Raw genomic sequence first — 18,145 nt, 5'->3', positions numbered from 1 at the left:
GCATCATCGCTATGCCGGACGTTTCATTCAGTTTTTTCCAGGGCGTGGAACGTGGAAGGAATTCTCGACATTCGCCGTACATATGTTACAGTAGTCACTGTGCGGATTCGTTCGTCCATTCGCTGGCTTGCAGCCGTTCCAGCGTTACAGTGTCTCTCTTCCTCTCTTTCTCTCCGCGTCTCTATGCCTCTCTGTCTCTCTGCCTCTTTCTCTCGCTGCGTTCTTTATGTAGGTTATCCCGGTTATGCTAGTTACGACGGGCTCTTAGAATTTAGGTTGACCATATGGCGAACGGAATCGTCGCGTTTCTTTCTCACTCGGTTATTAATATCGCACCCGCGAGCCAGCCCGAATCGTCCGTGCACGCTGCTTGCCAATAGGACCGATCGACGTTGATCGACGATATCGCGGCATCGGACTATCGATCTACTCGCAACACTATTCACGGACTTTCGCGCTGCCCCTTCGCCTCTGCCTCCGTCGCGTCCCGTCTTTTTCTCTTGTTTATCCCGCGTATTGTTCTCCGACAAGTATCTCGAGGTCCGAGTACCTATACGGGTCTCTCGATCCTTGTGATAGCTCGTTGCATATGAAATGTCCGGTTTAGTACAGTAACGTTAAACAACCGCGAATTTTTTCGAATTAAACTATTATTGATCAGAGCGTGCACCATTGTATTAGGTAAATGGTATGAAGCGTTTCGGTCAAGAAATACCATTACGGTCTACAGGCTTATTATCTAAATCACTCTGAGCTACGAAGCTGATCCTTAAGACCCTACAATTTTCATCTAGATCTACAATTTTACTTGTAAATAAACATTTCAACGTCAATCGGTGCGATTGTCGTGCTTTCTTTTTATATGCGTGCGAAAACAACATATTGAGGATAGCGTCATGTGAATTTTGGTTGAAATGTGGTGATTAACCAACGTGCTATTCGTCGAGGATAAGAGAAATTACAAAATGGAGATGACAATCTAGAAAATGAAGAACGTGAATGACTAAAAAATTCAATTTCTACCGTAATACAATCAGAAAACTTGAGGTTGAAGCATACAATAACAAAATCACTGTAACGATCTCAGTAGCAGCTAGCAGCAGCTAATTTTTGTTATATATTAAAGAGGAGGCCTTATTCTTTCAAGTGAGACCAGAACGAATACTGGACAGGTTTTTAAAATGAGGAGTAAACACTTTTCACTTACACGTTATTTAATATTTTCAAGTGTAACGATTTTAGTTTCGACAAATTTTGAGGTTGACTTCTTCGAAGCTATGTAATTTCATTCACACTAGGTTTACAGAGCACTGAAACTGACTACTTTACATTATTTTATACACATAACGAGAAAATGTGTCTATTCAAATTTTTATCCCATTTTTTAACAATACTTCCTCATGGATGCATTTTTACCATCTCAATAATCCTAATTTAAAAATATTAGAACGCGTCATTTCGAAAGGTCCCGTAAACCTGGTGTTAATGATTACCGAATGTGAAGTAAAAGTTCAAATAACTATGTACATTAAATTTTGTTCATTTTGGAATACTTCTGAAAAAGGAACATTTTCCCGCCTTTTCGGATCAAATACCCAACTGTGTGTCGAAAGCGATCGTGTTCATCGCGCGCAATGTTCTGCGCGATGAAAACACTATTAATTGAAGCGAAATAGACTTCGGTATTTTTAACATTACAGCCATGGGGAAAGACCTCGCCGCCACTCCGTGATCGCTGTCCGCGACTAAAACCAATAAACATCCGTGGTGGGAAGTATACCGATCCCAATACCCGTCGAAATGTAACAAAGTGTCTGCTTAGATGTTAACAAGACGCGTCTCGCCTGCCATTTATCGCCGATATGATTCCGCAAAACAAACGTGCGCGCCGTCGCGATAAATATTGAAGATTTGACGGGAAGGGATTTGCGATTCCCGCGATTGTTTTAGATTCCGGTCGGAATCGCGGTGGCGCCCGCCACGAACGGAACAATCTTTTCGTGTTTGATCATCTGTATTTGCGCGATGAATACGTCTGCAAACGGGGACGCTCTCCTATTTGTACACACGATAGGGCAAGGTGCTATAGAACGGCCTCTCGTCGTGGGTTATCAAAGCGTAATTTACACTCGGTCCATCGATCGAGTGGACGAACACCGTTTGGCCGCGCGGAAAAATCACGATAAAAATAAATGCTTGACTTCCTCGTGTCGCGTGGGTGCCGTAAAACCAACGCGAGAAGACGCGACGCGCGGGCCTCGGACGGATGAATCGTTCGACGAAGCTGGCTGCTGTTCAAAGTCGCCCGTGCACTTTGCATCTGCATCGATTTGTAAATAATACCCTATTTTCCATTCAACGTGCTCCGGCGTCCCTTAACCTTTCGACGTTCGAGCACTTCGAACCCTCTGACGGCACATTTTTCTGTCGGACACTTACCAGTAGAAAGCGGATCTTTCTCAAAAAAGTTCTTCCTTTCTTTACTAATTTCAGTTAGTTGAAAATAATACGTTTATGTCTTTAAATTCCCTTAATCCTCTGACTAGTTTAATTTGTAGCTACCTGTAATTGTTATCCATGCATAGAATCCGCAGTTTACTCGTTACTTGTTTGTAGAATAATTGGTAATTAGAAATAACTGAAATCATTGTCATATTCGCTACGGTGTAAGTCTGTTTGGTTTAACAGCACGTCTCAAGGATTGAACCGTAAACCTAGTGTTGAGGATGTCGACGTATTAGTTTCATCTTGTTAAAATTATTAAAGAAGCAGATGAGAAACCGAAGGTCCCATTTTTCTTCAGAAGTGTTATAAATTGAAACCTCTGGAAAAATATTAAAAAACTTTTTTCGTGAATGAATACCTCACTTAATTTTCGTTTCAATCACACAAAGCTTTATTATTAACCAACCTTTATTCACGTTTATACGACTTGTGTTGTGTATACAGCCAACCCTCCTGTAACACGGTATTCCGAAAACATAGTTTCGATATAACAGGGATCATGAAAACGCGTTGTTTTCATGATTCGCATTGCTTCTACGTTTCATTTAACAGATCAAAACATTTTCGGAACACCACCTGCTCGTACTTGTGACATGAAAAATTCTTCAGCTATAAAGGAACAAATACCGAGTAAAAAATAGTTTACTGTATATCATACGCGCGAAAGAAGCTCGCGTATGCGACTCGTGTGGCTGCGCGTGTGAAAGGGCTCTAAAAATCGATCGGCATGCACGGTGCGGCGCCACGCATAATGAACGTTGGTACGGGGTCTATCGTCGTTAGGAAAGAATCGGATTATGCCGAAGGAAGGAACAATAGAGGGTCGCCGAATTATTCTGTGGATCTGTGTTTGATTGGCCTATCAGGTGAGGCGGGGAAGGCACGCGTTTGTCCGCGTCCCTGATGCGTCGCGCGCGTCTAATATAGCAATGCAGGCGTGGAATATAGGTCGCACGCTAGAACGCTCTTTTATATATGCCGCCACACGCTCGAGGATCGTGGCGAAGGCGGGCGCACGCGCGAGCGCGAGTATGCGAACGAGCGATCGCGAGCGTGCACGCCGACGACGCGACGACACGCATCACGTCGCGTCGGGCATTACGCATCGGACGCGTTATGAATTCGTTAATGTCGTCATTGTGCGTCGCGGACCGTGCGCGAGCGCATCGGGCAATCGGCGCGGCGCGGTACACGCGCTTAATTAAAAGCTCCACGGTGAAAACGTTGAATTAGCCGAGGTATTCCGCCGACAGAGCCCGTCGAACGGCGGAAGGCCCGACGGTCAAGTGAAAGGAAGGAAGAGAATAAACTTCTTTATCGGATCTCTTTACTTTAATACACTCGCTACCGGCGCGGCGTCACGTGTACGCGACACCGTGTATTTCCATAAGAGATTGTTGTCGCATAATTCCGACAGGTGTATCATTCCTGCCTACGTCATTAAAACGCAAACGAGGTCTGCCGAACTTATCGTTTAAAAACGGAACGGCTAACGCGGTTTTCGCGGTCTGTCCTCTTTCGAACACCTTTTGCCATTCTGACCTTTATCCAGTCTTTATACCACGCTGACTCCGTTGATTCGTTCACTGAAGTTCACGTATTTTCGATGTTTGTATACAGAGTTACAAACATTCCAGTGAAATTTTAATTTTTTTCGCAGCTGGTTCGAACAGTTCGCTATTTGTATTAGGTCCAATAAGATAATCAATACTGTTCTCAAAGAAGTAGGTTCAACAATATTTATGAAGAAATGATGTGTAAGAATTTGAATGGATCTAGCCATGAAATTTTCAAAAGCATTCGGCTTGCGAGTGTTCTTCCTTACGACTAGACTGCGGATCTTCATGCAAAATAAAAATTGTCCAAACCAATTGCGAGAAACCAAAGATAAATGAAAATGTATCTTCTCTTCCAATCGTGTTGACAGGTCAAAAATAGTATAATAACATCCTTAAATCCTTCTAAGGCCTTTCCAGCTTTGTATTTGATTTATTCATGTTTGTCACAAATGCATAAAATCTGTGATCTACTTATGATAATACCTAAAGCTTTCTCCAACGTTCAATAACGTTGTAGTTGTTGAACTTCATGGTTTTAGCCCATGTATGTCTCAATGGTAAATCACGTTATAATTATGGCCCTATAATAGATGCAAAAACATATTCTTTGTAATCAGTTTTAGTTAATTTCATAAACAACGTGGTTTGACGATTCCAAAATAATTAAAGTTACTAGAGAGCACGAAGAAAACAATCACCAACGCCTAGTTTGTTGTAATTTCTTAGCAACAAAGAGTTCGTGGATACACTAATCTACCTGTAATTGGGTCATTTAATCTAGTTCAAATTGCGGAGGTTTCGCTGCTGGACGACCGAATCAATTGGTATTTCCTCGGCCAGGTGGGAGAACGTCGCGAGAGAAATACTTACCGAGGGCTGAGAAAGATGGAACGGCCCGGCCCGGCCGGAACGCTTCACCGAGTATCCGGCTTTTCATTTTTGTGACTCACCGGACAAGTAGTCAGAATCGTTCGACAGTCGGTGAGCAGAGAACCAGCTAGATTTCTCATCTATCCGAGCGAAATAGTCGCTCACTTATTTTAATTCCCGCGGAGTACCGCACATATGTCTACGACCCGTTACGGCCGGCATAACAATGCATGACGTAACTGCCTGGGGTCGAATCCTCCTTACCTCCTCCGTGCAACGATGTTACAGGAAAGTGAAACTCTCGGAAACCAGGTCACACCCACATCGTGCTCGCAGCAGTGAACCGCGATGCCGATCTACGAGACTCCCCTTTTAACTCCGGGCCAGATACTTTTCAATCCGACGCGCGAGCGAGACCAGGGAAATCCGAGGCCGGAGGAACAAGAACGGAGAACCGTGTGTTCTCTGGAGGTTCGTCGGCTAGCTGCTGAAAGGAACGCGTGTCCCCTCCATTCCCTCCCCGGTTGCAAATTTGCCTCGCAGGATGATTCGAGAACATTCGTATCCCGCCGTCAGTCGATAGAGGTACAGATAGTAGGGTACTTGTTCCAATTACTTATCCGAATTACACTGTCCAACAAAATTAAACTTTTTTCGAGTTTTGCAATACCTGTTGGGTGATTCTTATACACTTTGTCATCCTAAAACCGAATCTGCAAGTAGAATTGCTCTATCACGCAACGTTTTCGAAAAATTTTGGTTTTTGTAAAAATGCCCGATTTTGATACGAAACGACGTGTTACGCAAAAACTAAACACGCGAGAAAGTTAAAATTTGAGTCAAGAGATAGAGGGGACTCTCCTCTACATATTCATATAGTCAATTATATTTTTATGTACTTCCTAATAGTTGTAAATGGTTGTTAAAGTTTGAAAATGTGCCGACGCGGGTACTTTGTACGCTCTATTTTTGTATTTATGTGAAAAATCCTTTATCTAGCAGGAATTTACTATACAGGAATGCATTCTACAGACATTTCTGGTAAAGAAACCATTCACGAAAAGTATTTGGTTCCCTTAATGTACGAGAAGGATCAGAAAATGTTAATTGACAGCGTGTGCGCGACGCGTTCGCGCCAGACGGCCATTGCAGCCTTTTCGCGACTCGCCAGGGCCGTCGCTATGCGTAGTCGACGCTGGTACCACTCATGTATGTCTTTGCTTACTATTTACATACATTTTTTTTTGTCTTTTTGGGTGCCAATCATTACAAAAGATTATAAAAATACGAGTTATATTCACATTTCATTGTGGAAATGCTTAAGAAAGAAAATTGACCGCAGCAATGCGGTGACTGGAAAATTTTATTTTCAGTAATTGTTGTCTTATCTTTATAATTGTAATACCAATGGACATTCAAGATTCTTCCGATTAAAATAAGTCCAAACACTATGTAAATGGGACTATTTTTATCGATTTTATTGATCGAAGTACATAATTAAGACATAGATCTCTCTATATTAAATCGATAAAATCTCGCGGAAGTGTATAAATCAGCCGGACTGTTTTTGTTCTATTCATGACGAAATTATTTTAAAATCAAAACAAGGAATACAATTCCAGCATTAATCTTTCATCAAGATATTTAACAATGGAAAAACGTTACAAAGGAAAAGACTTATGTGCGGATGCTTGCTGATTACTGCTGGACACTTATTATTGAAAATCGGGATACCAGGAACAAACGTCAAGCAAGGCGGAAACATTTTAAATTTGTTTACATCAGAAATAGGTAAGTTTTTGTATTCAATTTTCTTTATTAAGCATTTCCACAATGAAATGTGAATATAACTCGTATTTTTATAATCTTTTGTAATGATTGGCACCCAAAAAGACGAAAAAAAATGTATTTAATTAAGCATAGTAAGCAAAGACATACTTGAGTGGTACCAGCGTCGACTACGCATAGCGACGGCCCTGGCGAGTCGCGAAAAGGCTGCAATGGCCGTCTGGCGCGAACGCGTCGCGCACACGCTGTCAATTAACATTTTCTGATCCTTCTCGTACATTAAGGGAACCAAATACTTTTCGTGAATGGTTTCTTTACCAGAAATGTCTGTAGAATGCATTCCTGTATAGTAAATTCCTGCTAGATAAAGGATTTTTCACATAAATACAAAAATAGAGCGTACAAAGTACCCGCGTCGGCACATTTTCAAACTTTAACAACCATTTACAACTATTAGGAAGTACATAAAAATATAATTGACTATATGAATATGTAGAGGAGAGTCCCCTCTATCTCTTGACTCAAATTTTAACTTTCTCGCGTGTTTAGTTTTTGCGTAACACGTCGTTTCGTATCAAAATCGGGCATTTTTACAAAAACCAAAATTTTTCGAAAACGTTGCGTGATGGAGCAATTCTACTTTCAGATTCGGTTTTAGGATGACAAAGTGTATAAGAATCACCCAACAGGTATCGCAAAATTTTTTTGGTGTTGGACAGTGTTATTAGACCATAATTATTATAACTAAAATGGTCAAAGTTGTGACATAAGAGTTGATATCACTCTTCAAATAAATTTTGGTTATAAATAATCATTACGAGGGACTAGAATTGTTCTGATCACTAGCCTTGGGACTCGAGCGAGTTCTAGGCCTATGCCGCAGTCATTTCTGACCCACATCGATATTTCACTACAGTTTTCTTTCGATATAAGGCGCTGGCTCAGGACCGGCTGTCGTCGTATTTCGGATGAAGAAGAAGAAAAGGGGATAGCGATTTTCTTATTTCGAAATAAAAAGCGTCGTCTTATATCGGAATAAAATTGTATGTATTGGCGGTCGCTCGAGCTTATCCCCACCCCGATGGGTCACGGATAACTCCGGCATAGCATACGGAAGGTTAGTAACTATTATCGGTGACGGACCTCATTTTTGGTTACGAGTAACTACTATTGACAACTCCGTAATTCATTTTACACCATGCGTAGATACTAATTATTGATAATATTATTAAAACAGATTCAAGCTAACGACTATTTATTAAGCTTATCGTCGTTATCAATTGTAACAATGAAAACAAAGATACTCGATCGCAGACATTAGCTCGGTGTCTATTTAACCCTCCATCTGTAAGCATGTACGTGTAAATCTTTGTTCGATTATACAGGGTGTCTCAGCTGAAGGAAGTCGTCTAAATATCTCCTTTATTTTTAATGGCATAAATTGAATGGTACCGAAGGAGGAATGTCAAGAAGAACAATTTTTTTGTCCGATTATTTTTTTAGTTTTTACAAGGTCATCGTTATTTTTTATTGGGAAAACTTATTTTTTTTATTCCATCTTATAGTGGCTGAAAAAATACATTTGAATATCCTTAAGTCATTACTTTCAGGTGATCTTCAGTACCAAAAATTGTGATAAAATTGTAGGATAATGTTAGGATTACATTTGAACTTACTGTTTATGTTATAAGTGCTCTGTACAAGCTAATTGTTCCACTAGGCAGCCATATTAAGCGTTGTTATTATTCGTATAATATTTTCTAAATGTTTTATTTGGGGACGTGAAGTTGCACCCTGAAGTGAGGAACAGGCTGACCATTCTGCTCATTGAAATTTATAAAAGTTTATCAGTAGATTAGTTAGTATTTCAATGTTCCAAAATGATAGAAAATTTGATCTTTTAACTGGAAATGTCGAGATAATTTTCATTTTCTTCTTAATTCGGCGATTAACTCTTTCGTTTCGCTGTGACACGGTTTATATAAACCGTGACCGCAAATAAAATAGTTAAAACGTTTCTCGCCACTGAAAAGATAAAAATTCTGCACTGGCTAGCAAGAGCTCAACATTATTGAAAATATGCGGGGATACCTTGCGAAAGCGGTATATGCCAAGAGCCGACAATTTTTAACTCTTGACGGGTGAAAACAATGTATTGAACATTTAAGGCGGAAAACAATTAAGAAATTACACACATCTTTGCCCAAACGAATAATTTTAGCGATAAAAAATAACAATGGCTCTATAAAATATTGAATGATAAACAAAACTGGTAATTTATATATATACTCTATTTTCTACACACGTGTCCTGTCACCTATGCCCCATTCATTTGTCTTGATAATCTACGTTTTTCTACATGAATGCATGCGGAGCAACAACATATTACTTTTACCAACTGAACGAAATAAACACAAACAGTGTAAAACGATGTACATGCAAGAAATTCTATTTACATTATCTGCTGAATAAAAATGAACAGGGTGACTTATCATTTTATCCCTGGCTGTACCATTTCAAATCACACCCGCTCATTGTTGCCGTAAATGCATAAAATCGTAGTCCAGCAATAAACTTTCCAAATACAATCCACAAAGAGAATGGTCTACAGCCGATATCTCGCGCCAGTAGATAATTGAAAAGGTGGCCGAGATCCGTCCTTGGCGCGTATTTTCCAATTTCGTTGAAATTATGCGTGTGTCGGATGAAGCGTGAACAGGCTCGGTCGCGCGAGCTAATGCGCGTTCCTCTTGGAGCTTGCGGGAAAAGAAGCGGGCGCGGACGCGTGGGTGAAAAACGGTGTTGGTGGAGCTGGCCCTAACCCATATACCGTCGGAGCCAGAATAGAGACGAATAATAGGAGGAGGGTGGTACGTAGGTATAGTGACACCGTTGCCAGCGTGTCGCTAATGTAATAACAACGACAGTGTCAGAAGCTGGCGATTCCGGTCGGAGGAAAAGCGCTTTCGACAACCGGAGGGGTGGAGTGCAATCTTCCGTGAAAGATTCGCCGACCGACGGACAACGATGGCGGAGCATCTCCGAGCCGAGGAAGTCGGTATCTGGATCAATTGGTCAAGCTTCTGGAACATCGCGTCGCGTCGCGTCGCGTCGTCTCCGTGCTCGTCGACCGCGAATATTTTGCGTGCCGCGATCGTGTTCGAGTTTCGAGGCTGACGTTTATTCCCAGTTAATCTTGCGAGTCCGCCGAGATCCACGCATCGGACGAGCGCGGCCGCCGTTGGCAGAGCTTGTGTCTAAAACTAGCGACGACCGAGAGACATGTGCACGTAGACACACCGGCGTCAAAACTCGGTGCATTATGTCATAGTTCGAACGCGGCGGCGAGCCACACAATTCGCATTCGTCGTCCTTCTGCCTCCTAACGCGGAGAGCGGAAGCTCGTTCGTTTCGACCAGACTGTTTGGAGCGACTTATCTAGCGCTCTGGCAGGCCGACGCGACGGAATATCAGCTACGCGATTATATAACGCTCAGGGTAATTAAAGTATCGATTAGCCCTGCGACAGGTGTGTCAACGTTGCTCGGAACCAGTCCCCGTTAGACCCGGCCTCGCTGGAACAACAGCCCGACTGTGCTTTCGCGGTTCGCGTCTCTTCTTTATTCTTCGACCCACAGTGGAAAAACCTGGCTGTCCGCAGCGGAAGACCGAGCATTCCGGAAACGGTTTTTCGCGGCGACCGCATATTTATAACCCGGGGCGGTCTTCAGCCCTGAGACAGATTGACGTAAGCCGGCAACTAATTATGTTACCCTCTTAACGGTGGATCGTGACGCGCTGCCAAGTGAACCGTAACTTTCGCGGACTACACCCTAAGCCTCTCACGTGTCGGCCCTATCTTCGGAGACCTATGCGCCCCGAGGTTCCGAAATTCTAAGGCGGTCTAAGTTTAGCGGCTACTAACTCTTTACGAATTCCTAGACTCAGGAATCTTACGCTTTCTCGCAGGCTACGAAGCAAATCATGGGTTCCGAGACGACCTTCAGTTCGTTATCCTATGTTCCGAAGATTACCGAGCAGCAAAATTTGCGAGTTCGAACTCTTTCCCGCTGTCGAAAGTAACCCTCAAGTTGTTTAGTATTATTCATATTTCATTCGCTTTCTTGCTGGGTACGAGCTTACAAGGTCATGAAATTCAATAATGATGTATAAACGAACATTTTGTAATTCTAAAACAATAAAAGATATATAAGAACAGTGTGAAAATATTTTTCAACGTTCCCTACAAAAGTCTTGTTTACAGTATATTTACAGTTGCTCACGAAAGCATTCGAACGTCCTTTAAAACAGAATAACTTTTTTAAAATTCTACCAAAGGATCTGCCTTTTTTTTTAACAACTAGAAGCATTGGTTTACTAAATGACATGCAAGAAAGATTTTGAAAAATTGCAATTGGTAGGAATTACATGAAAACATAAAAAGGGCAGTTTAAACAATTTTGTATTTAATAATTATGTTAAAATATGCGTTGCTCTGTTTTAGAGAGCGTTCGAATATTTTCGTAAGCAACTGCATATACGAAAAAAATATTTGATTCGCTCAATTTCACTAGTCTTCCAGGGTTGCATACCCCCTGAGATTCCCAAGTGCCAAGACCTTCTTCGAAATTTCGCGTATCGCGAGAGCCTCCGAATTCGTCAAAGGTTTTAAATATAGAAACACCTCACCGCCAAGTTTGAGGACTTTGCTCATAAGTTCGTGCAGTCTTGGTATGCGTAGGTACTTAATGGTTCCTCCGAGGCACGTCCTCGGTCGAAACTTTCGGGAAAGCAGCGCGCGTCAGCTGTAACCGTTGTCCATCGGCGATTTATCGAAGTCAAATATAGACCCACCGGCTCGTCACTTTCACTTGCGCGATAAGATCCATTCGCAAAACGTTCCGGCCGTGTCGAGGTGAACCTTTTACTACTGACGGACGGCTCTCAAATATCGAGCCTGTCTAAGAACGGACAGTGGTCGACGCTTATTACGGATATTTGCATATTTATGCGCGTGCTTTCAGTCGACAAATGATAGTAATACGCCAAATCGGTTATTAACTGTAACGTGGTGTTGAGGATCTTCGAAGTATATTCGAAATATGCTAGAAAGCCAATGCGCAAGCGTGGAAACACGGCATTGTCCTCCAACTTGGAGAACCTGTTGATCGCATTGGCCACGCGGGTTAACTGACCTAATAAACTATATTCGTTTGCGTTGTGCGAAAACTTCACACGTATTTCAAGTACGACTCGGTAGAAACAGTATTCAATCATTTTTTAAATGACAAGTACGGCTTATTTTATGATTGCAGTGATAAGAATTTCTTTGTTATAATTTCTTAGACAAAGAAGGAAGTTTAGACTTATTGAGTGCTTATATGTTCTCCATATTGATACCAATAAAGTAGAATTTTGTTTCGATTTAAAGAAAATTACTAACATACACGTTCAGTAGGTTCGGTTCGAAATCTTCAACACGAGTCTGACTCGATGTTGTACTGCAAGGAGTTAAAAAATGTTGGAGTCTTCTGCATCTATTACATGAAACAGGAGCCAAATAGAAAGTTCTTTCTTAGATTATTAATTTTAGTATGTAGGGACTGACGCATTGATGTTTAAAAATTCTCTGAATCTTGTCACTATTTCAAAATGCACCCACCGATTTTTGTCATAAACGCATAAAGTCCGTCGTCTACCTACAACACGCAACGGTAGGAATTGTGTGTACAGAATCATGGGTGATCTTGAAGAAAAGATCATTAGAACCGACAGTCATAAAAATACGTTCATTCCGTTTGATTTGTTGCTTGAAATCACGCGAGAAACATTACTGTTACTACCGCTGCTGTAGAAGATGCTTAGACGATTTGCTTAATGTGAAATGCCAAGAACATAATTATTCAAACAATAAGAAAACCGAAGCATTTTTAGCACCTTTCAAACAGAAAAAAATAATGTTGACACTAGATTCACGAGACTCGTCAAAATGACGGATTCTAATATTTTCAATTCACGAATATTGAGATTGCAAACATGGATCCATGAGGAATTATTTAACAAATCGATTTCTCTAGGTATATATTATTAAAAAAATGGCTACAGATTTTGATAGATATATTCACGTTATTTTTATAAGGAAATCTAAAATAATCATTTTTAGTGCTCCGTAAACCTAGTGTTAAACACGAGTTGGAGGAAGGTGCCATGTTGTTAACGTAAAAACGGCTCGTTATCAGGGAAACAATGGAAAGCATAAGAAACGCAAAGTGCCAACTTTCGAGCAGCATAACTTTCGAGTTAGCGCTACAAATAAATTCGTTGATATATAATATTGGAAAAACAACAGGTATTTTCGCGTACTCGTACGAAAAAAATTATGCAATTGAAGGCCGTCCAGTTCTTATTCGACCACATGCCATGAGCAAGATCGACGAACGCGCTTGGAAGTTCGAATCCTGTTCCCCGGCGAGCACAAAAGGAACGCCACGATCGTCACAATGGTGTTAATCTATTTATCTGACTAACAACAAACTTATCTCGTGACTCATTACCCGACGGATTCGCGCGAGCAACGATTCTGATTGCTTTCCGCGAGCGCACGTGTGCCAATGAACGTGTACAGGACAAGATTTTTATCGGGCGACAACTTTATTGATGCGTTACACCACCCTCCCCCTCCCCCACCCTCCGTCAAAGGAGCAAGACTCCTTTCTAACCAGTAGTGATCCTGTTTCATTGTCCGCGTACCGTGTCTCGTGTTTGCTTTCGCTGTCGCCGCGAAAGAAACGTGGAAATGTTTTGATCGATCATTTTGTTTTCTCGCGGCGACCGTCAGATATAAATATGTCTTGGCGAGATTGAAAAGCAGGGACGACGACTCGGGATTTTCGTCCACCTTCCGACTGCTTTATGCGAATTACTGGACACGGAATTCGACGAAGAAAGTACTCGATGTGATTTCGGGCTGTAGTTACTGTCAGCTAACCAAGAAAGCTTGAGTCGTTCGATTCAGCAGAGACGAACGATATGCAAAGTGTATCGTTGCAACGATTTAACTATCTTTTCTTACAGTAGCTTGTGCTTCCGGTATCAAAAGGGTGTTTCAACGTTAGTGATGTTCTCTGTTAAATAAGCTTTCGTTTAAGTACACGTAAGTTCACTTTTACTTGCTGTGTATATACACATACACAGTGTAATAATGACGAACCTCTAAAGCGGCACGAACTTTCTTCCTTACTGGTGCTTTTATGAGCAGTAGAATTTTATTTAGCTTCACTGTCTAAAAGAGACTTATGAATATGCAAACGCGTATGTAACAGCCAGAGTCTATGAAAATTTTTGAGGTTTTCTGAAAGACTTGATAACCAATTTACTGGGACAAAGATATTCATCTGTTCTCGAAAAATTAATCGTTAATCACAGCGAGTTGAAGGGTGTCAAATTGCACGATTCCAAGTTGAACGCCCCAACGATGAAATCACACTATACTCAGCAAAGTACGACGATAATTGCCGCGTAATCATTCCGCAAGTAATTTACGTGTCGAACGGCAGAGGAGTCGTGGATCGAAGGAAGAGAAATGGTTCGAGGTTGAGCGAAGTAGCCGTGCGATTTTTTATATCAAAATATATTTGTGCATAGACAATAAGACAACCGTGGCAGGTGATCTCGTACCTAACATACATCAGTCATACGCCAAGAAACGCGTGCACGTGCACGTGTCGTTTTTGAGTCGTGCATCACCGAGAGACCCGACAAACGTCTTAGAAAAAAAAAAAAGAATTAAAGAAGAAAATATTAAACTTGTCGCACAAGTACGTATATAAGGTAGTAACAAATATCGTTCTCTCGCACACGATCGAATCTACGAACGAGGAAGGACGAAAAAAAAAGACTTAATGAAATGAAGCCCGCTTCACGCGATTTTACGGTAACTTAAGGTGTGAGAGACTCGGTTGGACCGAGTCCCAGGTAACGTCGGCGAAATATAGAATTTCTCTCTCTCTCTCTCTCTCTCTCTCTCACCGCAATCTCTAGCATGCTTCCGCATTGGAACGTAGAACTATAACGATTGTTTGTTGGACACAAGCGCGCTAAACAACAATATATTTTCTTCGGTTCCTCTGTCGCTCTCCTCGCACTCCCATTCGCTCGCACATTCACTCACCCTGACTCATAAAACACGAGCATCTCGTTTCTTTTCTCTAACAAAATATATTAGCTTTTTTTATGTACATACATCTCTCGAATATAATAAAATTAATATAGAGCTATAATACAAGGGCGTGTGTAAGAGTGATCATTTTTTTGTTTTACCATCGGCTTTTTCGTTCGGATGATCGCGTCTTCCGCATCCTGTCGAGAAAATACAAATACACGTGGACCAGCGAAACTAGCGTCGTCGACGATACCGATGGATCGCGGGGTTCACGGTGCGCTTTGTCGTTTTAGGTACTTGGTAATGAGAAACGATAGATAGTCTAATTCAATTGGCCGGTATCTCAAGAACAAATCCGAGAGGGATCGCGCGAGGAATAGCCGCGCGTTCATCGCGCGTCGTCATCACGCCTCTGTTACGTTTGTGTATGCGCGTGTTTGCGTACGTATTCGAACGTTTATGGAAGATGCATCGAAAATGTATGTATACCGCCATGAGAATCGAAGATTTATGCGAACGAACTCGTCCATTCGCGTCACGTACGCGCGATCTTATTCGCGATTGTTTACGCGCGCGTGTGTTAGCGCGGCTCGTGCGTGCACGAACGGAGGCCCGTGTGGCTGTGAAAGTGTGATTGATGCGCTCGTACACATCGACGCATGATTTGTTCGTAGTCGCAACGTGTTGCGAATTACGCGATCGAATGAGCTGGCGAACCCGTGAAAAAACACACGTGACATGCCAACCACCCAGTCTTTACAGTAGGTCGCAGAAAAGGTAGGTGTACGTAAGATAAGGGTCGTAAGATTAGGGGAAACAAGAAAGGGGGGTTGAGTCGAAATTTCTCGTTTACATGGAAAACATCTCCCGCGCGTTCGCGGAACGCTCGCTCTCCATTCATTTGTTCCTATTTGTACAGACGGAAAATGAGGGGTGGGGGCAGGGCAGGCGAGGGGAAATGTCCGGTGCACTCGGTGTAAAAAAGTTCGCCATAGGCGGAGGCACTTTTCTTCCACACGAAGTCGTCGACCAGAAGCTGCCGAAAAGCTCTTCTCCCCGGGAAAAAACGACGAGGGCCTCTTCCTCGAGCGAGTCACAGCTTCTCTCTCCTTTTCCATCGTTGGTCCTCTCTGTCTCACTCTCTCTCTCTCTCTCTTTCTCTCTCCCCCTCTCTATCTCTGCGTCCGTTCTCCATTCTCCCCGCATCTTTCTGTTCTCCACGGCAGCGTGCGGCTCTCTCGAGGCATACACGTGCACCTCGCATTCCTCACTTGTGGAATTAGACAAAGACGCAGTAGCGTTTGCGGCTCGAACCGCGCGACGTTCTCCATACGTACACGTCTGATCGTTTCGAGCGCTGTGAGAAGATCGAGAGTCTCCGTGGAAGCGGAAAAGTCGACGACCGGTGCGCGACTACTCTCACAATCGTATCGGGCCGAAAGTCGAGGGACGAAGGCCGACACCGGTGGACGAGCGAAAGGGTAAACAGCAGCGCGATACCACTGCGCTGCTCGGGGAGGGCTTCGTGCGCTACATGGGTCCCACCGCGTGCTGCTGGAACTGGTCGAGGTGCCTCGAAATCTCGCGGTGTAGCTGTTCGGGCACGACGCCGACGCTGCTGAATAGGGATCTGAGAACGTTCAGCTCCTCGGTCAACAGTTCGATCCTCTTTTTGAGCAGGTCGTTGTCCTTCACCAGAAGCTTCACCTTCTCCTCGGTCTCCCGCGATCGTACCTTCGCTTTCTCGCGGCTCTTCCTCACGGCGATGTTGTTCCTCTCGCGTCGCCTCCTGTATTCGTCGCTCGCCTTGTCGATGGCCTTGGTCTGTTTCCTGGCGGCAGCGGCGGCCGCGGTGTTCGCGTGATGCTGGTGCGCCATCACCGGTTTCATCGGGCCACCTCTGGGTGGTGGTTGGTGGACCGGCGCGCCCGGATGTCCGCCGGGCACCGTGGACGGTGTCAGGGTGGTGAAGGTTGGCGCACCATTGGCGAACGGCCCGTTCGTCACCGGGCTGTAACCGCCTGGCGGGTACTGGGGGCAGTGGCGACGGTAGTCCGCCGGGTCCAGGGGCTCCTCTTTGATGCTCGGCGACTCGGAACTGGAGCTGTTGCTGTCGCTGCAGCTGTTGCTGCCCTGGTGGTAGCTTGCCCCGCTGTGCACCGGTTGCGGCATGTAGGCGAGCGTGGTGCGCGGGTAGCCGGGCGTTCGAACATGCTTCACTGCCCCGTTGTTCGCGCCGAGCATATCCAGCAGGCCGTCGTTAAAGTGGCTATCGTCGATCAGGTGTTGCAGATCCAACGATATTTCAGGCGTGTTGAGGTCCGTCAGCTCGCCGGCCGCGGCGCAATGTTCCGCGTACTGCTGGTGAAGGCTAGCCTTGCTCGCCGAGACCTTGCTGACCACCGCGCTGTTCTGCTGCTGGTTGTGATTATGATTCACCTGCAGGGCGGAGTTGTTGTTGTTCGGCGCGTTGCTGTTGTTATTGTTGCTCTGATGGTTGTTGTTGTTATTCAGTACCTGGGACTTCTTCAGATCGGCCGCACCGTGGGCCTGGGCCTGATGGGCCGCTGTATCGTACATGACTGGTGACTCCATCGCTCACTCGCACATCACAGACACGCGATACGGTCTATCCGCGAATTTCCTATTGTCACCCGCTCCGAAATCTACGACAGCCTGTAAGCTCCCTCCGATCCCCCGAGATACCGTTGGTACCCCACGATCGGTAAACAGGGAACGGGCCGCCGCTTGGAGGGAACTTCACTACGGGTACGATCTCGAAGCAGCCAGGCAAGCCGGGGGATGCTCCCGCGCGCGCCGATCAGCCGAGATCCGACACTGGTGCCAAGAGTAGCAAAATCGCGCGACCCTCGACTCTATTCCAATTTTCGAGGACGACCGCGTACACCGCTCGTTGCGATCCCAATCGTCTCGGATGGATCGTACACGTTTTCTTATTCGGATTAGGTCCGCGTGGTTTGCTCGTGCGTGCTGCGCCAACGCGTCAAATGTTCACCACGCCTACGCGGGCTTTTTTTTCTCCTTGTTCGCCACGGTACACCACAGACGGGAACAACGCCGAGAAAACTAGAAAACGATACCACCCGCACGAAAGCTGGCGCGCGACTGAACCGCTTCACGGCATGTCGCAAGCTTTCAATGTGGCGCGCGTTCAGACCAACTCCATGGCTCATTGCGCTTGCGCTCGCGCTACGCGCTTCCCTCCCCCTCTTGCCCCTCCCCACCTCGCCGCTCCTCTTTC

At 44.1% G+C, this 18,145-nt stretch overlaps 1 protein-coding gene across 2 annotated transcripts; it reads right to left on the bottom strand.

Moving 5' to 3' along the window:
* Window positions 1-14,325: 14,325 nt before the first annotated feature.
* On the bottom strand, window positions 14,326-18,043 carry LOC143356906 (CCAAT/enhancer-binding protein). 2 transcript variants are annotated; one of them, XM_076792954.1, is made up of 2 exons: window positions 17,401-18,043; window positions 14,326-17,322 (listed from the first exon to the last, which is right to left on the bottom strand). In XM_076792954.1, exons 1-2 carry the CDS (start codon window positions 17,476-17,478, stop codon window positions 16,414-16,416), a joined length of 987 nt encoding a protein of 328 aa, XP_076649069.1. In that variant the 5' UTR covers window positions 17,479-18,043; the 3' UTR covers window positions 14,326-16,413. The 2 variants fall into 2 exon arrangements, with proteins under 2 accessions (XP_076649069.1, XP_076649068.1); XM_076792953.1 differs by having other exon boundaries at window positions 14,326-18,042.
* Between the last annotated feature and the right edge of the window lie 102 nt (window positions 18,044-18,145).

The sequence above is a fragment of the Halictus rubicundus genome, chromosome 9 (assembly GCF_050948215.1).
Source record: "Halictus rubicundus isolate RS-2024b chromosome 9, iyHalRubi1_principal, whole genome shotgun sequence".
In the NCBI taxonomy this organism is placed as follows: Eukaryota; Metazoa; Arthropoda; class Insecta; order Hymenoptera; family Halictidae; genus Halictus; species Halictus rubicundus.
Note: the sequence above shows the minus strand (reverse complement) of the source record. Positions and strands in the feature narration are given on the sequence as shown.

What these genes read in the sequence shown, in the direction of transcription:
- LOC143356906 (XM_076792953.1), bottom strand. Translation starts at nt 17,478, where the DNA reads ATGGAGTCACCAGTCATGTACGATACAGCGGCCCATCAGGCCCAGGCC.